Raw genomic sequence first — 24,966 nt, forward strand, 5'->3', positions numbered from 1 at the left:
ACAAGATTGTTTTCATCTCCATAGGGACCATATTGTCCCTGTGGATAATGCATGCTCTATGGAGATGCCTCCTTCCCTCCATTCCCAAGAGATGCAGTCATTTTTGGAATTCATCAATCCAAAATTTTAGTAAATTGTGTTTTTTTTGAAGACATTGTTTTGCACCTTTGTAGGATTAATTTTTATTGAATTGTACTTTAGTATTTTGCTATTGGCTTACACTGAGGAACATTATAGAAAAAAAAAACAAAAACAAAAAGCAATTACACAAAATCTACTATGGTATTGTAGAGGATATGTTTTGCTGTGCTAAAGAGTATGTCCTCCTTTTAGGGAAACATGATTAAAAATGTTCTCAGGTAGGGCTGAACCTAGAGAAGTGAGTACCTGGGCCAGGCAAATAAATAAATATTTAAATAAGATAATTTAATATTTAACATTAAATTAGTAATCTTGAAAACTTTATACAGTATTTAATGGAGAGGATGAGATCTAATTAAAGGAAGGATGTGAAAGAGGATTACTGTTGTCTAAATTCTAGAAAAATTCATCTCTTCAACATCACACCCCCTCCCTGACATACACAACACACACTCAAAAAAGAAAAATACATACTGGTAAATAATCCATTCTCTTCTGTGGGCAACTTAGATATTACTTATTAGAGCATATTTATTAGAAATTTTATGTTCTATCCCTACACACTCTAAATATCAATATCTTCCTTCAGTATAATCCATGAAAAGGTCTTGGAGTGGGGGAGGGGAGAAGAAAACCAACCACTCTGGTAAATATAATTTCCTAATTTGTTGCATTTCCAGTACTGTGCTAGCATCCATGATGGAGTGCTATCCCAGGTACCTGCCTAGCTGGACTGTCCTTTAACCTGTGTTCATCCTCTGGTTTCAGGACCAGAAGTAGAAGAGCTTTTCTTGAGCACATTGCCTGTTTTTTAATCTTTTGGATAACAAACTTAATGATAGATCTAGTTCTCTGTTGCCTGGCCAAAGCTTAGAACCATATTTCTGACATAACTTCTAGCAAAGTATATAGACCATTGTATATTTTAGTTAGAGATATATAACTATATCTTACCTTAATATAGCTTATAATTAAGTGCTTTTTAGATAGCTCCTTCTAAATATTCATAATATTAGTAGTAGCATTAGTGCATGTTGTTGCTATTTTGGTATCATTACCTCTTAGCTTAGTCTAATTTTTCCTTAACTTATTTTCCTTCTTCTCAATTTCCTTATTTTTCCTTCATCATAATTTATGTATCTTCATAAACTATCTTAAACCTTTTTAGAATGAGGTAGCTTATAACTTTTAAGTAAATATTTTTATTTTATTCTCCAAAAAACCTGACAAAGGAATTTGACTCAATATTTATGTTCTCAGCTAAACTAGCAAAGAAAAGTTATCTAAATAAATAATGATGTGTTAAAATGTCTCAAAAACTCAGATCATAAATGACTTAAGAGCATGTATTGACCTTCAAGAATTATAAAACACAGGTATCAAATTTCTAACATATACATTATGATTAAAATAAAAGTAAAAAGAATTCTTTAAATGTAGAAAGTAATAAAATAATAAAAATTATTATTATATTTTTATTATTTATAATATAATATAAAAATAATAATTTTTATTATTTTATTACTATTTAGAAAGTAATAAAAATAAATAAAGTAATAAATATATAAATAAAGTAATACATAAAAATTAAAAATAATAAAATAAAAATATTCTAAAATGTGATAACAAAATCTAGATAAAATGTTAAAAATGAAAAATTGATACAATTAAAAAGTGCTTATATATTTAGTATGATAATTTTCACGGTAATTGGAGAACTGGCAATATGATTCTAAGATTACCAAGAAATTATGATCCAAGGAGGAACCTAAAACATAAGGCAAACCAATTTAATAGAGAAAGACTGGAAATAGGAAAAATGGTGCCACCATATATGAAATATATAGCCATCATAATTGTTATATATATTCTTTCAAATACCTCAAGTAATGTAGTAACTTTATATATTCTGAGGTTTTGGAGAGAGCTTTGGTTTTTATAAATGAAAGGACATTCTGTCTTTTTATATAGTCATTATAAGTGGCTGCCTAAACCCCCAAACATATAAATATACTGTCATGGGTACCATGGGTATACTGATACCCAACATGGATTTGATATAGAGAATAAAGTCCTACACAGATAAAATTTATTTAGCTTCTGTCTCTTGTTTTCACTCAATATATTTTTCTGCCAATAACACAGAGTTGGTCTTTTAGAAGATTGCTTATTTCTGGGAATACTGGTTATTTTGTGATTTTGTTAATTACTTTGCCCTTTGTGAGGATGATTTTAGTGATTGAAATCTTTTTTTTTCAAAAAATGCAGAATCTTTTTTGCCATATACTATTTTTTATGTCTTTCTTAAAAATCATTACAAAAAAGATAGTATCTCTTATCTGTTGAGTTACCACTTTCATAGAACTTTAAGTTCAGGTAAAGAAATAAGGTAATAATTTAACTTAGAATTTTCTTATTCAGATTTTTATCATTTTTTGCTCAATTTTCAAATGAACATAATTTATCACTAAGGTTAGAGCCCCAATAACTCTATTGTCTTATTACTCTCTAATTCTTTAAGGAATGTTTTCTATACCAACCATTAAACATATTCGAGATTTTAAAAAATCAATATATTATGACCAAATAAAGGAAATAAAAAAAGAAATAATTCTATATTTCAGTTTTATATATTAATTCCCTTTCCAGAGAGTGGGGAAAAGTTACATTGTGTTTTCAAAGAAAATAAAATGAAAATTAGGATGCTTTTTTATTATAGCGTGGTTATTTTAAGTTATTTACTATTTTAAAATCTCTTTACTGTTCTTCCTGCAAGATTTATTTTACTAAAATTGAAGATTAAGAAAGTGAGTTATAAATTATAATTTATAAGTAATAAATGCCAGGAGTTACAGCATTGATATTAACAGAAAAATAAAATATATATATTACAGACAATATTAAACTCAGAATTATAAGTATTTCTTAAGGCATATTTGATTGTAAGCATTTTTCTATAAATTAAGAATTGCTGTTAATGTCTAGTATTTTAGATTATATATACTTTTAGAACATGAGACAAAGCTAGACAAAAGATGGAAAAATCACAGTGAGGCTATGATCAGAGACAGTCTCTGTTTTGGCAAGGAAAGAAATAGTTATTCTCTCCTTACTTTATTTGAACAAACTTTCTGTCTTTAAAATCAACCTATTGATATATATGCAATAGTACTTAATAATAGCACATAGCAGTTACTCAATTATTTTATTTAATCAGCGGCAGCTACCAATGAATGCTACAAGCTAGTACATGAATAATTTGCTTCACACAGTATAATGTCTTCACATTATGTTATTATCAATTACCATGTTATATTTAAAAAACTCATTTTTTAGTTTCTAGATGTACTTAAGTATATTTATACAATTTAGAGCATGTCAAACCATGGGATGCTTTTCGCAAATTTGATAAATTCCCATTTATGTGTGTTAATTTAAAAATACTTGGTCTCTATTGTTTATTACATTTTCTATACAGATATGTTGTATAGTCAGTGAACAGTATGTCTTTTATGGCTTGTCTTCAGCCATTTTTATTAAATACATGCAACATTACAAGTTTTAAAACCAAATATTAGGCATTATTTCATGTAGCAAATGTTTCTGTTGTGGCTATTTTCCCGAGTTAATAACTTCTCTGACATTTGAGCAACTATCTTTGAAATATAGCCCAGCAGAATGTGCCTTTGATGAATCTTATTATATCAGTGGGAATTTTCCAGGCTTAAAAGGAGGTTCCAGTCCAAGGAAACAAATGTTGGCCCTGAGAACACATAAAAATGGTATCCTCTTCAGTGCATTCTGGGATGTGACATTCAAAAAGGATGGTAAGGTAGAAATAGTTGGAGTATAGGTTATATTCAGACTAAGAAAAAGGGGCAGATTGAATATGTGGGGTTTATTTTTTTCATGTTTTACTTTTTCTTGTGTTTAAATAAGAGGTGTTGAGGTCCTGAATTCCTAAGGCAGAGGCAGTAGAAAGAGCGGAGCAGAGAGTTTCTAGAGTTGTACTGGAGATAGAATTAATTGTACTTGGTCACCAGGTTGATATATTGCAAATTGAGGGCAAAAGGGTTTTACAAATGACTCTGTGTTTTCTACTATAAGTAATAAATGCATAGCAACATCATTGACTGAGCTAAGTAATTCAGAAATTCAGAAGGATAAGCACATTTTATAAGAATAATGACAATGATGGAACAGTGAGAATACATATAGAGAGAAGTGGTTCTGTGACAAACTCTGAAGAACTCTAACATGGAAAAACCAGGTCAGGTAAAAAAGTAAGACATACTACTTCAAAGCAAATCATAAGTCTCAGACTTATTTCTAGATTTTATAATATTCGTCTCAATACCTAGAAAATTAATTATGTGTTACTCCAAACATATTAGTATATTATCAACCAATGTCTAAAAGTCCCTCTGTGTAAAATATGCTGTCAAGAGGCTTAAAGACACAAGGCACAAGTCTTAAGGGAAGAAAGACAGTAATAATTCCAAAAATTTTATAATGAAATGACTAGAAGAAAATTGACACTACTGGTAGGAATACAGACAGATGTTGAAAGAATTTCAATTTCCACTCACTGTGTGGGAATTTGGCTTGTTCAATAGAAACAAAATGGTTTCTTAAAGAATTTCCCAGAATTCCTGGTGGTTAGCAAGGAGTAACTACTCTGCTGATTTTTAAAATAAACTCCCTGCGGAAGTGATGAAAGCCTATCTTTTTTCCTCCCACTTTTTTGAACTTAAAGAATTTGAAAAGAACTTAAAATTTCAGAGTTTAGCACTTGAAAGTAAGACTGAGAATGAGCTTTCCAGAAAGAGAAAGTATTCTGAAAAATGTATTAACAAAATGAAAATTCCATGCAGATACCATCCAAAGTGACTGGATTATTTTATATATTCTGGATGAGAAGCTAAATAAGCACAAACAGAAATCTTATCATCAGTGGTGAGTTTCAGCCAATAACTCCTTGTATGTTTCAGACTGTTAAAACAGCTGAGAATTGCTTCTCCTGTGGAAGTGCTAAGAGAAGACTCGGCTGGTTGTAATCCTTGTAATAGTTGAAGAGAGTCAATGAATTTGGACAGTTTCTTAGAAGAGCTTGATGTGCATGTGGAAAACAGAGAGGCACCAATTAGTCCTTGCTGATAGATGGATGACATTGAATCCTGCAGTGAGGCCCCAAGGTTGGACCAACAAGTGAGTTCAGGTTCATATTAGGGCAGAAAATCTTAAATACCAAAGTACTAACTCAAATAGGTGAGTTGCTTAGCAAAGATGAATCAATAAAGATCAAACAGACGTTGGTCACAGTTTTACCCTGGGAAAGCTTCCAGGGTAGTTGTATCTCTGAATCACCACGTGAAACCAGTGGAGAACTAGGATCCTTGACCATTTTTGCTGTGGAGCTGTTTAGGTATTGGTGGTGATCACCAACTCTCAGTTCATTATATTACATTAGGGAGGCTGGATCACTGTACTCTCTAGCCACAGTAAGAGATAGTCATGAAGCATCCAGGGGATGGGGAAAACAGCAATGGAGTTAGAATCAGGTGTCAGTTCACTATCCAATTTTACTTTTACTAAGTGGGCAATTCTGAGTCTTAGGTCCATTATCTGTAGATGTGGATGGTGATTGCATACTTCAACTGTGTATTCTATGAATTAAGCAAACTAACCTGTTACAAACTTCCCCAAACCAAGTTGGCTCATAATAAACTATAAAAAATAAAAACAATCCTTTGAATGGCTATTTGTTGATGATATGTTATAGGCTAGACTATCCAGAAAATGTAGGTATCAGTGAAATAATTTTAAATAAATCTCCTTTTTATTCTTATATCATCACTATCTGTATATTTAAATTTTGGAGTTTTCCTCATTGTTTGATGATTTCATTGAAAAGAAAAGCAGAGCTAAAATTTAAATAGAAATTAATCTGCACCTATCCTTTAATAAAACTAGCCAGGTAAAATGGAAATTATCCCCAGGCAGGCCAATCACTTGACTAACTGCTACTAATTAGGGACCCACAAAAGAGTTACATGAGACTGAACACAGCTCCCATTTGGGGGCTCATAGTCCCAACTGACAGAGTGTGTTCTGTGTTATCCTCATAGTGCTCATCTTTTTGAAGGACCTGCTGTCATAAGCAAATGTAAAAGACTGTATACCTAGCCTTTCCTACAACTGGGGAATGATTTGTTGCACAAATACCAGGGCTGAAATAGGCATACAAATGTGTTCCTCCTAGAAATATGTCATATTTTCCATAATTTTAGGGATGCCTATACAAAGTGACACTGTGCATGAATAGTCATGACATCCTGCCACATGATAAGAGTAAGACTTTTGGGTTCCATTGTCACATGTAAAAAAAATTACTGTGTCTCACCCTGACCTTGAACATGAGTACTAAAATCAGCAGATCACTTACTCAAATTTATGTAAAAGAGGAACTGAGAAGAACTCTGGGGGCTTTATGGAAAGACATATCTGCCTGCTTCCCTTAGTTTGGATTTTGACTGGATACAATTATAAGTTTAAGGAAAATTGACTGTCATGTACCAGTAGGTTTTACTCTTACTCTTTATTGTCAATAAGCCAAAATGCTAGCTGGTCTTCCAAAAGCATAAAGAGCAGAGCTATAGAATAAGCAACTGTTTCTGTGGGGCCTTCCTTTCCCTGTAAGTAAACCAATAGGCATGTTTCTGTAGCTCCTGAAAATGTCTGGAAAGTTTTAGCCACAGATGTGCTCAAGGGGTTCCCCAAGCCTACCATTGAAGAGGAACCATCAGCCTTGGCAAGGGGCACACACAAATTCTTACACTTTCTGACTCTACTTTCTGTCCTTTTATCTCAAAAACTGATTGAGGAAAGGTCAGGGCAGAGGAGGAGATAACTTAGTATTTGTTTTGATGAGTATGGCAAAATAAAAGAGCCATTTAAAGTCCCCAGTCTCGGGGCACCTGGGTGACTTAGTCGGTTAAGCAGCCGACTCTTGATTTCTACTCAGGTCATGACCCCGGGATCATTGCTCTGTGCTCACGGGGGAGTCAGCTTGAGATTCTCTACTCTCTGTCTCCTTTTGCCCTCCCCCTGCTCACACTCTCTCTTTATCTCTCAAATAAATAAATGAATCTTTAAAAAAAAATAAAGTCCCCAGTCTAACTTTAATCAAGTTTGAGAAAAACTGATTCTTATAATAGTTTAACACATTCCACAACACCAGGGCTACCCATGCAAGAATGTTCTATTAGCTATTTCCAAAGACAAACATAAAGATCATCTAACAAGCTGACTCTGGTTGTGAATTAATCACAAATAAAGACTTGAAATGCTATTTGTTAAAGGTTTTATACAAATTGAAAAAAAAAATAAACCCATGAAATCCATTATACACATGTTGCACATTTGGTAGAATGGGACCGAAATACTGAGGTCTTGGTCTCCTCTGTCTCATCCCAGGCTCAGTATATTCTCATGAAAAATTCATGAGGGGAACCTGGGTGGCTCAGTAGGTTAAGCATCAGACTCTTGATTTCAGCTCAGGTCATGATCTCAAGGTCATGAGATCTAACCCACATCTGGCTCCACACTCAGCACAGAGTCTGCTTGACATTCTCTCTCTCTTCCTCTGCTCTTCCCCCACTCTCTAAATTAATTAATTAATTAAAAAATTCGTGAAAAAAGAATTTTTTTAATGAACAAATTATATTTCATATTTCAAATTTACAATTATCAGATGACTTTTACTCTGCATTTTTAGCATTTTTTTTTCACTTAATTAGCACAAATACCCTGCTATGTATTACACTTCCTATTTTGCAAATAAGGAACTGGAGACTCTGAGCACTTAAGTACTTTGTGCGGGCAAATTAATTCAAATATATTCAAATGGAGCACTGAGGACAAATATACTCCAATAGAATTCTTTCTAATGCAGAGTCTCATGCTCTGGTGAAAACATCACCTTGCATTTCTAAAGAAGTAGGTAAGCTAATTTAAAAGATCCTCATAGTCTCATCTTGCCCCAAAATTATTTTGGTATTTGAACATATCTTTGTTGATCAATGGGCAGTTAGAAGTTACTCTTACATTTCCCAGCAAAGAATTGGTCATTGCTGTATTGGATATGTGTGTTTCTCTCTCAAAGAGGAAATGCATCCTGGCAATCTAACATTCTGACCTGGAAAGGGCCAGAGTCAACAGTAAGGAAAGAATACACTGGCAGGATAAGCTGCCAGCAAACCATGTACCCGTGCCAAAAAAAAAAATCTTATTTTGCTTGGCATCTGGGTTTAAAATTGCCAAACAAGTAGGAGCAGCAAGATTAGTAGGTTGCATGAGTTTGAAAAAACCCATCAAAGCCACTATCACTTACATGATCAAACTTTTAATGTGTCTTTATAAACTAATATCAACTTTGATTACTATAAATGAGGGGAAATATGTCAAATATGTTTGCAAATTTTATGGCTCATTGCTTGATATTCTTAAATATATTATGGTTTGCTTAGAATCATAGGCTCATGACCATAGTAGGAACCTTAGGACTTATAACATTGAACCCTATCATTTTCCAGAAGGAAAATCCACATCCTTGACAAGTAAAATAGCCAAAGATCACACCAACCTCAGAGCCACATCTTGAGTCCAAATATTATTTTGCCTAAATTTATGCAACTAGCTATTGACAGAAGTAAGCCTTGGGCTGTCTTTCTCCTTCTCCACGTAACTTAGTATTTACCAGTCCAAAGGGACATAAATAAAATTATCTAAAGCAAAATAAGTAAGCTGATATACACAGATACCATAAAAAAATAGATATCTAAAGGAAAGAAAATGATGAAAAAAATGTGGAAAAATTCTGTTTTGTTTTATTTTCTGATTTCTCTTTCATTTTCTTTCCCAGAAACTCTTAAAACCAACTAGGGTAAATATCCATTACTTCTTTTTGTCAAAGGCAGGTAGTTAATGCTTAAATAATTGATTTAAATTGAGACATGTTTTGACATTTTCCTCCAGAGACCTATTTGAAGCAAACCCAAATAAGTACCTTTCTAAAAAGCCACCTCCTCTAATTTTAATAAGCACTAGACAATTTATTAAAATGATTTTGGTAGACGGCCTTAAGGAAATTTTAACATTAGCCTCACTAAATTGCAGGAATTTTATTGCAAATTTTATGCCAGTTTCCAGGCAAGTAAAACTTTCCTGCTCTATAAGTATTTCAGTGGTATAGCTCAGCTCTATTCTACATTTTCATTATTGATAGTATTTAAACAAGATGAAGAATAGGGTGGGAGCCTATTCCCACCCTATTGGGATGGTGGGATAAGGGTGGTGGGATAAGGGAATCAGGAAAATGAAGAAGAAGGAAAAATAGGGTGGAATTTCAAGAAATAAATCAACCAAAACCAAAATTTTCATAAAATCCCAATCAATGTTCAAAACAAATTTTGAAATGATTTGCTTTTGCCTCAGTGACTTCATATTGCTCAGGTGTTCAGTCCTACAAGAAAATTAGATTGCTTAAATTTTGTGTTAATTATCTTTGTAAGGGGGCACCTGGGTGGCTCAGTGGGTTAAGCCTCTGCCTTCAGCTCAGGTCATGATCCCAGGGTCCTGGGATCAAGCCCTGCATCGGGCTCTCTGCTCCGCAGGGAGACTGCCTCCACCTCTCTCTCTCTGCCTGCCTCTCTGCCTACTTGTGATCTCTGTCTGTCAAATAAATAAATAAATAAATAAATCTTTAAAAAATTATCTTTGTAAGAAAACTCATTTAGACTTTAAGTTATATTTCCTTATCTCAAAGTCAGAAACAGCTCTTCCTCCTTTAACCTTTGTTTTCACCCATTTCTGCCACAAATTTAAAAAAAAAAAAAAGCATCACTTTCCAACCTTATATGATAATCCAGTGGAGAGACAGATACTATTAAATAGTTAACTACAGGGTATATAGTTAGTGAAAGATAGATGAAGAATTCCCAGTTGGTTAGGCGAACCAAAAACAAAATGCTTCACCGCTACTTAACCAGACTAAATCCTTATGATTGATTGAATTTGTAAAATGACAAACTCCTTCTAGGTCTTCCTGTACAAATAAATTAAGGTCAGAAGTGGTGATCTTACATAGACCCAGCCATAGTGGTTTATTAAATTTCTTAGATCATTCTTCATGTAATTATCACTGCTGCTGAAATTCCAGATCTTAAAGTAAATATAACCATATGTATTTGTGTACTCCAACCCACAAAAAAAAAAAAAAAAAAAAAAAAAAAGCTTCCAGGCTTACAGTGTCTAATGCTGCACCTGTCCTGAGTGGCTTTCAATGATTACTCATAAAAATGGCTCCTGTACTGTCACTAGTTTACAGAAATAAATGATCCTTAAGTCTTCAGTAGCTAAATAGATCACTTGCTTTTCTTATCTTGATTGGCCTCAAGCAATTAGAAAAATATGTGAAAGTTGAGGAAGGCAATTTAGAGAGGGGAGCAATTGGCTGAAACATATTTTTCCCATTACCACAAAACACGTTTTCTAAAATTATGTACAGAATATTACTCTTGTGGCATGTTTCTTGACAAAAAGATTATGTAGTCAACAAATGGAGGAGATAAGGATTATTCTGTTTTGCTTTTGGTGACTCGGTGTGCGTTTGAAGTTTTTAGTTGAGGTGTATTGTTTTTGTCAGAACTCTTGCTTTGCTTCTTGATCCCCATAGCGCTTTCTATGGCTCTGCTTTACTTCTTGATCCCCACAGTACTGGGGTAAGTAGTAAACCTCCTGAGATCAGAAGGAACATTGACATTTAAGTCTCCTTGCTTCCCTGGCTAGTTCTATCACAGAAATGCACTAATTCAGCCACAGTAATTGGTCTAGGGGAGGGTATGTGACCCAGGCTATGCAAATCTGAATCTTTCTTTGATTCTCAAATTCCTCATACCAGTGAGATCATGTGATAATTGGCTTTCTCTGATTGACTTATTTCGCTTAGCACAATACCTTCTAGTTCCATCCACATCATTGCAAATGGCAAGATTTTGGGTTTTTTGATGGAGATATATATGTGTGTGTGTATATATATATATATATATATATATATATATATATATGCCACATCTTCTTTATCCATTCATCTGTTGAAGGATATCCAGGCTTTTTCCATAGTTTGATTATGTGGACATTGCTGCTATAAACATCGGGGTGCACGTGGCCCTTCAGATCACTACATTTGTATCTTTAGGGTAAATACCCAGTAGTGCAATTGCTGGGTCAGCATTGGAGAGGGTATGTGCTACGGTGAGAAAAAAAAATTAAGTAATTAAAAACAAACAAACAAAAAAAATGAAATGTAAATATTTTAACTAGGACAAACAGCACATCAAACCATAAAAAAAAAAAAGAATTGTTCTTTGAAAGTTTTCTCACTACAGTTTGGCTAAAAAGGTGTCATCATTTTTGCTCTTGAGAATATAAGGCTGTGAGCTTGGAGCTCTTGTCTAGCTTGAGGAGAAATCTGTCTCAGAATTTGAGACAATGTGCAAAGGAAGAAGAGATGAAAGTCAGAAACATGGAAGACACAGGGGTTCACATCTGTGGTTGTAGTTGTTCCAAAGCAGTATGACACTGGCTTTTTAGTTGGGTTCCTGTTACTTGAAACCAAAGATCCAAACTACAGTGCCACAGAGGAGATAACACTTGAGCTAGACCACTGCAAGAAAGTTCAATATGCCCAGTCTTGATAGGTGGAAGGACATTCTAAGATATTTGTGCTCTAAAAGGACATGTGTGTGATTAGGGAATAGCAAGTGGACATGTATCTCAAATGTAAGTTATATGCAGGGGACACCTGCTTTTTGTATTGTTTTGCTTTGCCTTCCACGGATTTGCTTTTCAAAAAATACAATGCAAGATATCAATACCAAGAAATAAACATCAAATTTAGTATGAATTACTAAAATAGGAATAAATAATATAATATAATAATTATATATAATAATCATATATAATATAATTATATAGAATAATATAGAATAATGTAATATTTATAATATATGTCATATATATCATATATATAATAATAATAAATAGGGGTTCTATTAGCCATGCATTTTCTGCTTTACATAAGGCAGCTGTTTTCAAACTGTGATAAGTAGACCCCCACATGTTGTATGGAGTGACGGGCTTGAGGAAGTAAAGTTACCAGCATGAACGTGGAGGAGGGAAAGCTGGTAGTCTGCTCCAGAGGGTACAAATAAATAAGGTCAGAAATGCTAATCTTCCATAGACCCAGCCATAGTGGTTTATTAAATTTCTTAGCTCATCCTTTATGTAATTATCACTGCTGCTGAAATTCCACATCTTTGAAAAAGGCATCCCTACTTTCTACTTTCTACATACGATTGTTTCTTTTTTTTTCTTTTTTCTTTTTTTAAGATTTTTAAAATTTATTTGACACAGAGAGAGAGAGAGAGAGAGACAGCAACAGAGGGAACGCAAGCAGGGGGAGTGGGATAGGGAGAAGCAGGATTCCCACTGAGCAGAGAGCCCAATGCGGGGTTCGAGCTCAGGACCCTGGGATCATGACCTGAGATGAAGGCAGACGCTTAACAACTGAGCCACCCAGGCGCCCCTACATATGATTGTTTCTAAAGAAAGGTTATGCTGCTAAAAAATACTTAAGAACTATTGGTAGGCATCTTCTCAGTTCTCAGAATACAGCCATGAGACATATTATTATCCTCATTTTATAGCTGAAGGAACTAAGGCTTTAAAAGATTAAATAACATGCTCAAGATTGCCTAGCAATGAAAGGCAGAGGCAGGATTCGGACTTTGCTTGGTCCCAGAGGCCTTACTGTTCTCTGCCACACACTACTGTTCCCAGTACACTCACGGCTCCTACCAGGACAGTGACCTGCTCACTGATCCTCAAGTTTGCCTCTTCTTGCTGTGGAAACCAGAACAGCTGAAGACCAAGCACAAACCTGCAGTCCGATAGGTAGTCAGACTCCCTGTAACTGACTGGATACAGCCAGAAACAGGCCAGAGCAGTTGTGGAACACACCACTCAAGTGGGAAAGAGAACCTTCTTGATGTAAGGTTTAAGTTCCTGCTCAGACTTCAGAAGGGCTTTTAAGGGAAATAGTGATCAGTTGTGTATCTGCTCTTTCCGAGGCTGACAGAAGGAGGAGAAGCAGGGATTAACTAAGGTTGGGGGCTGTCATGAAGGGAGGGTGATTGAGCAACTGAGTATTCCCAGTAATAGATGGCATCTCTGGTGACGCAGCACTAGCCACTCAATGAGGGGGTCGTTACAGCGTTTTATAGCTGTGGCGCAACCTTATCTCCAGTTAAGCTTACAGCTGGCATTATCTGTATTTGTCACACCAACCTGAATAAAGACGTGTGGTTTTGTTCTTCCATCCAAGCTGACTTTTCACTCTCAGTCCCAGAAAGACTTAAACTCTTTAACTTCTCTAAGCTTGCTGCTATCCCAGCAGTTCTGTTGAACTCAACACATTTCAACAGCAAACATCTACTGACACGTACCTAATACACTGAGTGTATATTAAGCATGACTCTAGGCAGTGGGGAATCAACCATCTTGCCTTCCCAAAGCCCAGGGCAAATTATAAGAATGAAAGACAAATTGGAGGATCTCTGGACAGAACAGTAAAATAAGTGCCTTTTAAGAATATATATATATATATATATATATATATATATATTTACTTTTACGTCATCTCTACACCTAATGTGAGGCTCGAACTCACAACCCTGAGATCAAGAGTCACATGCTCTACTGACTGAGCCAGCCAAGCACCCCAATAAATGCCTTTTTGATATGTGGGTTTTTGTTGTTTTTTTTTTTAAGATTTTCTTTATTTTTTTTGAGAGAGAGTAAGAGAGAGAAGCAGACCCCCTGCTGAGCAGGAAGCCTGATGCGGGGCTCCATCCCAGGACGATTTGAGCTGAAGGCAGACGCTTAACTGACTGAGCCATCCAGGAGCCCCTGATACGTGATTTTAATATCATCTCTCCAATGGGGGAAAAAAGTGATTTCCTGAGGAAAAGCATTAATGGGAATGGGCAACCCCCTTCCTTTCCCCAGGTGCCTAAAAGTTAGAGAGATTATGCAACAGAGAGGACATAAAATGTAAAGAAATACCAAGGGTTCCACTACAGGTCATGTGTTCTCCTTTGCTTTCTTCCTTAAAACTTAACCCTTATTCTGCCCTTTTACTATCTCTCCCATCTTCTGCTCTTCATCAGAAAAGGTTCAGGGCTTAAAGCTGAAAGAATTATTTATAACATTATGAGTCAAGTACTCACTATATACTGTACTTGGTATTTGTCAACACAGCTGAAAATACAATTTGGATATATTCCTTGTCGTGAAGTTGTTCAGAAACTAGAGATATTAACAACTGTGAAAACAAAAAGTGACACCACAAGAAGGAATTTCTCTGTCTTATAGCGTCATCAGCAGTAGCAATTTGGATTGGACCATGGTGTCCAAATTTAAGCAACAGAAAAGAGATTTGTGGGGCACTTGGGTGGCTCAGTGGGTTAAGCCTCTGCCTTCGGCTCAAGTCATGGCCCCAGGGTCCTGGGATCGAGCCCCGAATCAGGCTCTCTGCTCAGCGGGGAGCCTGCTTCCCTTCCTCTCTCTCTGCCTGCCTCTCTGTCTACTTGTGATCTCTCTTTCTCTGTCAAATAAATAAATAAAATCTTTTTTTAAAAGAGAGAGAAATTTGTATTAAAAAGTTATTAGAATGGTTCTCTACTTATCATAAAACTTGCAAAGATTGTTAAGCACTATTTAACTTTTAATTAGGATTTCCCTTCTCAATATATAACTCTCTCCAGCAGGAATCCTTCCTGAAGGAAATAATAAATCAGAGTAGTTGAGGTTAAAAAAAATCAAGAAAATTCAATGCAAAAGCTATAGTACTCTAAATAGGCATTACCTTTGTTCTGATTGAGAAAAATGATTCAAGATTGATGACTTGTTCATGTTTGACATGCAGTAAATATGTGAGAGCAAAATATGTTTACTGCATACCACATAATTACTGACATTATACTTGATAGCAGTATTATGATATACATTTTGTTAGATATAAAACCAATATATATTGAAAATGCTTCAAGAATATAGGGATCCCACATTTAAAATGACTTTAAATAGTAATTCAGTCAGGTCTCTAATTTGGGCTTGGAATGTGAAAGAGAATTGAAGATGAAGACCACAATTACATAAGCTTGAGCCATTAGAGAAATTAAATATAACACACATAAACATGAAGAGTTTATTTAAAATAAATCAAATATCCTGATGTTGAAGCCACAAATTATGAAATTGGGTTTGGTTTTCATACTAACACCAAAACTTCAAAATGGCATCCACAATTGACTAAACTTCTTTCTGCAGCCACAGTTTGTATGAGCCAACCCACACATTCAGGCAAGTACATGAACGTGTATCCGCCCCTGATGTAATTTGTGGTCAGAGGACAGAGCATCGCACAGACCCTGCAGTCATTCTCAGACAAAAGTCGTCAGGACAGATCATTTAACTTAGGTCAAACATTGAAAACTATTCTTTTTCTGTGCTATTGAGGTTTATTATTGGTCACCTTATTGGAATAAAATAACATGTGGGCTGTGGCATATTTTAAAAATATCTATGTAGAAAAAGAGAATGAAAAAATGCTATGTGAATACAAAGGACTCTTTTTTTTTTTTTTTTAAAGATTTTATTTATTTATTTGACAGAGAGATCACAAGCAGGCAGAGAGGCAGGCAGAGAGAGAGGAGGAAGCAGGCTCCCCTAGAGAGCAGAGAGCCCGATGCGGGGCTCGATCCCAGGACTCTGAGATCATGACCCGAGCCGAAGGCAGCGGCCTAACCCACTGAGCCACCCAGGCGCCCCCAAAGGACTCTTTTTGAAACAACTTAGGTGCTGTGCTTTCTCGTAGGTCATTAATTTTCTTTCTGTGCCTTTGTAAGTGTGGAGTGGTGTGTCCTTATGCATTTCTAGAATTGGTCCTTTTCCAAAGCGGTCTACACAAAGTGCCAAAAAGATAAGAGTCTGGCGTTTGGAGCCTGGTGGGTAGGCAATGGAATCCTGGCTCTGCCCTCTTCTGGCCATTGGCTTTAAGCGAGTCATCTTACCCGAATCGGAGTTATGTAATCTATAAAATCAGAATAGTAAGACCCACCATCATTGGTTGTTGGGTTGGTGTCATAATGTATATGAAAGTCCAGCAGAGTGTCTGTCTCATGCCTATAGAACGGTAAGTAGTAGCTTCCATCGTCGCTATAGGTGTTACCATTGCTCTTCCTCACATTCTTAGGCAGCAGTGGTATTCCTGCTCTATCAGCAGCTACTTGAGGGCCACTTATATTGCCCTTGTTGCTCTGCTTTCACTTTTCCACCCTCACTGTGCTGCTTATTTCTTTATCTGGTTCTGATCATATTTCTCTTATGTTTCCATGCAGCACTCAGAGCTGCTGACAGGGCACTAGTGAGATACCGGCGTGCGAATAGATATGATCGTCTTTCCCCCATGGGGAACATGAATGTGCTTTTAATGACTTGAGATGCAAGAGAAATGCCCTGACTCTTCCCAGTATAAGAGGAACATTCCAAAGGGCTCTTGGGGGCCACTGTTAACATGGTAGATAATAAGGTTTTAAGGTTTCAAATTAACTTCTACAACTTGACACAGATCTACTATATTTACGAACTGTTGATTGTATTTTTTAGCTCAGCATTCATTTCAGCAGTGCGTTCATTAAAGGAAGCCTAAGAGATGTGCAGAGTGGAAAGGAAGAGTGTGCCTTCTTGATCCCATTTTTTAGCCTTTTCTCAAGAATTCCAGTGTGGGCAAGACCTGCACCCATAAACTTTACCACAGGAGGAGCCCTTCTAGCTGTAATTAGCCCAAGATGTAATATAAGTCCATAGTACATTACATCATATTTTAATTTTAATTCATAACACAATATCTCAGGGCAATTTTTCCTTAGATAAAAATTTGAATAGATTATTTACTATTATCAAGAATATATTCCTCAAATCATTGTGTATAAGCACCTAAATGTCTTAAAACCATTGGATATTAAATTTTGCAAAATCTATCCGGTATACCCATGATATTTTTATCCCAGGTAACATTGTTAGTATCTTTAGCATATCTTTTTATCTTATTTTTTAACACCTTACATATGTGGGTTTTTTTTTCCATTTGTTTGTTTACTTATTTACATATGTTTCTTGACAACACCTTCTGGCAGGAAAACATAAACACTTGTGATTTTATCAGAAATGATTTATAGGAGCGTGTTATAGAAACAGCCACTTGCTTTCATGCATGAAATTCTTGATCAAATGTTTTTGTTTTCTTTAAATCACTGATGTACAGAGATTTTTTTTTTTTTTAAAGGAACCATTTGTTTTTCAGGCCTGCATACTCTGGCTTTCTCCAAGCAGGGTAAATGAGAAATAGCGCCATTCTCAATGAAATAATATGCACGTTTTTGGTTTACTCTGCAGGCGTGTCTGCCCTATCACCAAGTCTTCTTGGCTTCCTGCTGCCTGTCCTTGGCATCGTTGTGTACTTGGCAATCTGAATGTGGTGTGACAGCTGCTGTTCCCGGCCCAGCTCAGAGGACATCTCCATCCCTATGATGACTACAGGTCCTTCCAATTCCTGTGGCTCTGCCCAAAGCCAAATAAATTACACTTTGACAAACTATCCAACTGATTTACAACACACGTCATGACTGAGGCATTCAGGAACACTTTCATCCAAAAGAATAAACTTTTAAATGGATATAAAATAATTTTTAACTCGTTCCAATATGCCTTATAAACCACTTAACCTGATTCTGTGACAGTTGCATGATTTAATCCAATGGGACAAGTTACAGTGTTCAATTCAATACTATAGGCTGTAGAGTGAAAGTAAAAATCACCGTACACAGGTGCTTTAAACTTAATAACAAGTTGTGAAATATAATAGAGGTTGAAATGTTGATCGTATGTGGTAAATGTTAAGAGTAATACAGTCTCTTGTACTATTCTCTGTTTCGGGTCCTGCATATTTTTGAATGGCCCCTATCATTCATGACATTCTGAGTTGTCTTAACAAAAGATAGAGTATAACTGAAACATTTTGACATAAATTCCATGACCAAATCATTTTACTGGATGAGTTAAAAGATTCTGAATATTGAAAACCAATTCTAGAACTTGTTATCAGTATTCTTATTTTGGAAGAAAGTAATTTTCTAAATATTTGTCTTTCAGAATCAGTAATACTTTTAAGTTAGTTGTTTAGTAGTAAAGTTAACATACCATATGAAGATTTTTCTTTACTTTGGTATTATGTTCTGAAGTTATTTTATGCTTTTCTTGTCAATTTCAAACCTCAAAAATCACAGCTCTTATCTAGAGAATCATCCTATTGCTGTATTTATTCATACGTGGGATGATGAATTTTGAAAAGTAGAGTGCTTCCATTTTTTAATTGAGATGTGACAGTCTTTACACAGCTAGGAATAAACGACAGTTAAGTGAATATCAGTGTGATCTAATAATATTCTAGTATCTTTGTTTTTGTGCTTCATTTCTAAGTAAAACCTTGCATTATTAAAGATCTCAAGAAATCACCTGGAGGTCGGAAAAAAAACACAATATACCTTATTTTTTTAAATTTAGTTTTAAGCTCATTTCCCACTTCAATGCAATACTGAAAACTGGCTAAAAATACCAAATCAATATATTGCTAATGGTACCTTGAAAGTATGTATACTGGAAGGCCAGGAGGAGACAAGTAATGTGTCTGTCCAATGGTGTCTCCCAAGCGTTGGTGCTTCAGGTTTTTATAAGTTATAAAAAGGAAGACGCACATTTCTTCATTCTCCATGGTATGCAAGCAAATGTATTTGAGTGTGGATGTGAAAGAAATGGAGTAATAAAGGATTAGCTGGCTCATGAAATAGTGCAATGTCTGACGATTCAGGAGGTGTAATCCTATTTTATTAGCACAACCTTGCTAGCTAATTAGAGATAGAGTTTATCTTTTTAGAAAGGATACCTTATAGGTTCATAAAAAAATATTTACAGGAAGCAAAATAGATCTATTACTACTTTACCCCCCCTTTCTTTAATTTGTATAATTTTTGTACTATATATCTATGTGTAAATGTTTAGAGTTTTCATTATGAAAATATCGATAAATATTTCATTAGTTTACATTCAACTCTTTGTTATTAAATGAAACTTTTTAAAAATAAGTGAAATGGATGATTTCCCAGTGGAAGTATGTCAACAGTCTTAAAATCATTACCAGATTTCATAAAATACCTAATTATTTGAAAAGGAAACAAAATCTCTTCATACTTTAGGGAAACGAATACGCTGTAAGCCTTCTGTACAAATGTTTGTGTTTTCATTGTTACACTTTGGGGTTTTCCTTTTGCAATGTGACCCATGTTGGGCATTTTTATATAATCGACAACAACTAAATCTTTTGCCAAATGCATGCTCGGCTTTTATTTCCTAATGTAGTGCAATAAAGAGCAAACCTGGCTAGATTTTGCATGAAATGGTTCTGAAAGGTAAGAAAAAAACAGACTTTGGAGGTTGGTTGTTTAATTTTAAATTCATGATGGAGATAAGGTAGATTAAAATCTCTCAAACACTGATAACTCAAGCTTTTCATTTCCTCATACAATTGTACAAATTTGACTGGGACCATCAGTTTTCAACTGTTGTCAAACTAACTAATGTATCATCTGCTTAAGAGGCAAGATTCTTGATTAAACTTTATATAGATATAGACATATCTGTTGTTTCTTTGTAATTCAGGAAAGGTGGTAGTAATTTTATTTGATACTGATAAATATTGAATTGATTTTTTTAGTTATTTTTTATCATTTTTTCAATGGAGTAGTATAGGACTGTGCTTTGTCCTTTTTATGAATGAAAACAAATTATAAAGAAATAAATGTCTTACTGTTACCCAAGAAATAATAACTGTCCTTTCAATTTACCTAAAGTTGAAAATTCATTTTTAGAAGGTTTCTTTATAAGTTCAATAGCAGAGAATAAATATTACTTCTTAAGCAACAATTAATTGTTTGAAAGATTCTGCAAAAAATATACACACAGATGTAAAGAGACACACACATGAGCTTTCCTGTGTGCATAGGTGAACACACACTGGCGTTATTTCATTGAAATGTTTATCTGGTGGAAAACTTCAATTTTGAAGATCTCAGTAAATATCAAGCAATCTAATGCTAGACACTAGAACAAACTGCTAAATGCTCAAGAAGCAGGAAAAGGAGAAAGAGAAGGAGAAGCAGAAGCAGCAGCAGCTAGTTCAACCTTGAAGGAGCTGGTTTTCTAATAAAAGAATTCACATAAAAGCATGACTCTACACACAGGTCTGGTACAGGTAAAGCCTTCTCCGAATCCTGATTCAGACGAAGCCCAAAATTCTGAATCCCAGGGCTCCCTGTGTTCTGCCTTAACAATCTTCCAATCTGATTATGATTTATCTTTGGCATTCCAACCTCCCTTCCTGTTTCATGAAACTTGCTTCCACCTCGGATCCTGGTTTCCCTTTTAGACCCTGACTCTGTTTCTTGACCCTAAGTATTAGATTGCTTCCATTCTAATATTTTGCTTTTGGTATTTGACCTTGGATTGACCCTAGCTCTAATTCCACGGGCTTTGAGAGATCAAAGCTTCTTTCTGTGAGAGTGTTTTCCATGTTAGTGGTTCTCAAACCTGGTTTCCCATCAGGATCACCTGGAGAATTTGAAAAAATAAAATAGAGTCTCAGGGTCCCAGTCCAGACTTACCAAATCAGAATTTGGAAAGTGAGGAACAGGAATCTGTATCATTTTAGGTTGTTCAGGAGTGTCTGGTAGGGAGCCAGATTTGAGAATCAAAGACTTTTATGATTACTACAAGCTATATTAACTGATATTTTTAACCGAGTCAACAAGAGCAACGTCATGTGTACATACTTTAAGGATCTCTTAAGGAAAAAAAATACATTTTCTTGGCCTCTCTGAAATGCTAATTTACCGATGACTTATCCTTTAGTTACATATCTTAAGTATCAAAATGCTATATACACTTTTAGTCTAATAAAAATATCCCAATTTATTTATATCTGAAATCCAAGCAGCAGACTGAAATGTATTTTAGATTTCTTCTCCAGAGGAATGTGGATTTCCTTTGCTCTTTTTTTTTTATGTCACTTGGTGACTTAATTAAATTTTAATACTTAATTTCCTGAGTCTATAATCTTCTGAAGGTTGTTAATAAAAAGATTGATGAAAGGTGTCCCCTCCACAACTTGAACTTTTTGTTTTTTTAGAATAGAAACAAAGTGGTTTTGGATGAGATGACTTAAAAATTAGTTGATGGGAGGCCAAGATTACTTTTCTACATTTTTATAATATCTTAAAAACAGGTTTCACTTTTTAGTTACTAATAACAAATTTGATACGTGGGGTAACATATAACAGTGCCTATGATGCTATTACGAATTTGGTTGTAGAATTGAGTCAAGCTCATCCTAAGGCAAAATTGTGAGATGAAGAACTGGGCCTTCACTTATCCTATCTCCTCAGTAAGGCCCCTTTGTTTTGATAGAAGCTGCCTTGGAAAAAGTGCTGAATACCTCATTAGTTTAGTTATAATAGTTTCCTAGGGCTGTCATAACAAATGACCACGATTACGTGGCTTCAAACAACAGAAATCTATGCTGTCACACTTCTGGAAGCTAGAAGTCTGAAATCAAGATGCTGGCACGGTTGGCTCTGAGGGAGAATCTGCTCTGTGCCTCTCTCCTGGTTTCTCACAGTTGCAGGCAATCCTTGGCATTCCTTGGCTTACAGCTGCATCTCACCATCTCTGCTTCCATTCATTGTCAACTGGAGTTCTCCTTGAGTGACTTTGTGTCCAGATTTCTTTCTTCTTCTAAGGATGTTAGCCATGGGATTTCTTTCTTCTTCTAAGGATGTTAGCCATAAATAAATAAGGATGTTAGTCAGATGAGGCCACCCTAATCCAGCGTGGCCTCATCTGAACTCGATGACATCTGCAAAGTCCCTATTTCCAAGTAAGACCACAGCCTCAGATTCCAGGTGGATATAAATCTTAGGAGTGTGTTATGCAACCCTGTATTCTTCTCCTTCCCCCTTTTTAAAACCTGTATATGCTCCACTCACACTAATGAGGATATGACTGAAATACTGCCGTAAGCATACTTCCAGAAAACATTCGTGTTGACAACATACAACAAAGTAAGTTAATCTCAAATGCATTGTGTTAAGTGAAAGAAGTCACCTTCAAAAGGTGTGTGTGATTCCATCTATATGACATTCTGGGAAAAGTGAAACTCCAGAGACAGAGAACAGGTCCGTAGTTGCCAGGCAGCAAGAGTAGGGAGAGAATCTGACTACTTAGGAATAGTGTCAGGGAACTCTTTGGGGTGATGGAAAGAGTGGGAGGGACCCAAATCTATGCATTTGTCAAAACTCATAGAACTCTACAGCATATAAGTTTTACCGTATGGACATTTTTTTAAAACTTTCAAAAATGCAGTTATGAAAGGATTGTGGCCATTGGATAGACTTGTGATCAAATTCTAACTCTATCTGTTATTACTTGTGAGACTTTGGACAAGTAATGTGGTATTTGGAGGCAAAGTTTCCTCTTCCATAAAATGAGGATAACACTCCTCAGACATTCGTAATTCTTTCAGTTCAACTGATTAGACACTCAACTCAAATAAACAGAAGGGGGCAAAAGGAATTTATTGGCTCAAATAGTGGGACCTACAAGATGGACTTGCTATAAGGACTTAAATAATGTTCCCAGGGAACACTCTCCATGTGTTGATTCTGCATCTCTGCATATGCTTCTAATCTCGGGGCAGGAATCCTGGGTGCTGACCATTTACACCCTCCATGTCAGTGGTCCAAAAGGAATAGCAACTCTTTCTGACATTTCCAAATCTCATTAAAGACTCAGACTCTCCCTGGGAGTTTGGTGTATTTTATTTGGCCATCTTGAGCCTCCTGACTACCCTTCTGGATCACTGGAAGTTGGCAAATACACGGTGATACAAGGAGGGGGACCAGGACCATGTGTGGTGAAGAAAGGTCAGCAGGTGCCACCACCAGAAGAGTGTTGGATAGTAAAAATGTTTTCCATTCCACTTCCTCCTCTTAAAGTTCTAGTCAATTTATACAAATTTAAAAAGATAATAGGGGTCATCTGCGTGGCTCAGTGGGTTAAAGCCTCTGCCTTTGGTTCCGGTTGTGATCCCAGGGTCCTGGGATTGAGCCCTGCATCTTGCTCTCTGCTTAGCAGGGAGCCTGCTTCCTCCTCTCTCTCTGCCTACCTGTGATCTCTGTCAAATAAATAAATAAAATCTTTAAAAAAAAAAAGATAATAGACTTAAAATACCCAACATATAATAAACGCCCAACAAATCATAACTCTCTCTTCCCACCATTACTTTTCTTTTTTTATTTAATTTTTTAAATTAACATATAATGTATTATTAGCCCCAGGGGTACAGGTCTGTGAATTGCCAGGTTTACACACTTCACAGCACTCACCATAGCACATACCCTCCCCAATGTCCATAACCCCAATACCCTCTCCCTATCCCCTTCCCCCGGCAACCCTCAGTTTGTTTTGTGAGATTAAGAGTCTCTTATGGTTTGTCTCCCTCCCAATCCCATCTTGTTTCATTTATTCCTTTCCTACCCCCCAAACCCCCCACATTGCATCTCCACTTCCTTATATCAGGGAGATCATATGACAGTTGTCTTTCTCCGATTGACTTATTTCGCTAAGCGTAATACCCACTAGTTCTATCCACGTCGTTGCAAATGGCAAGATTTCATTTCTTTTGATGGCTGCATAGTATTCCATCGTGTATATATACCACCTCTTCTTTATCCATTCATCTGTTAATGGACATCTAGGTTCTTTCCATAGTTTGGCTATTGTGGACATTGCTGCTATAAACATTTGGGTGCATGTGCCCCTTCAGATCACTACATTTGTATCTTTAGGGTAAATACCCAGTAGTGCAATTGCTGGGTCGTAGGGTAGCTCTATTTTCAACTTTTTGAGGAATCTCCATGCTGTTTTCCAGAGTGCTTGCACCAGCTTGCATTCCCACCAACAGTGTAGGAGGGTTCCCCTTTCTTCACATCCTCGCCGGCATCTGTAATTTCCTGACTTGTTAATTTTAGCCATTCTGACTGGTGTGAGGTGGTATCTCATTGTGGTTTTGATTTGTATTTCCCTGATGCTGAGTGATGTGGAGCATTTTTTCGTGTGTCTATTGGCCATCTGGATGTCTTCTTTGCAGAAATGTCTGTTCGTGTCCTCTGTCCATTTCTTTTTTTTTTTTTTAAAGATTTTATTTTTTTGGCAGACAGAGATCACAAGTAGGCAGAGTGGCAGGCAGAGAGAGAGGAGGAAGCAGGCTCCCCGCTGAGCAGAGAGCCCTATATGGGGCTCGATCCCAGGACCCTGGGACCCTGGGACCATGACCTGAGCCTAAGGCAGAGGCTTTAACCCACTGAGCCACCCAGGCGCCCCCTCTGCCCATTTCTTGATTGGATTATTTGTTCTTTGGGTGTTGAGTTCGCTAAGTTCTTTATAGATTTTGGATACTAGCCCTTTATCAGATATGTCATTTGGAAATATCTTCTCCCATTTTGTCAGTTGTCTTTTGGTTTTGTTAACTGTTCC

General features: G+C 35.9%; 1 protein-coding gene across 1 annotated transcript in view; it reads left to right on the forward strand.

Annotated features, from left to right (window-relative positions):
• Positions 1–20,202, forward strand: part of LOC111157729 (contactin 1) — a 173,891-nt gene extending 153,689 nt beyond the window's left edge. The window contains exon 23 of the mRNA XM_022519374.1: positions 17,719–20,202. Within this exon, the coding sequence (XP_022375082.1) occupies positions 17,719–17,795 (77 nt within the window). The 3' untranslated portion in view covers positions 17,796–20,202. The remainder of the gene's footprint in view (positions 1–17,718) is intronic.
• Positions 20,203–24,966: the final 4,764 nt, after the last annotated feature.

This window comes from Enhydra lutris, unplaced genomic scaffold (genome assembly GCF_002288905.1).
Source record: "Enhydra lutris kenyoni isolate GAN:26980312 unplaced genomic scaffold, ASM228890v2 scaffoldscaffold56, whole genome shotgun sequence".
Classification (NCBI taxonomy): domain Eukaryota; kingdom Metazoa; phylum Chordata; class Mammalia; order Carnivora; family Mustelidae; genus Enhydra; species Enhydra lutris.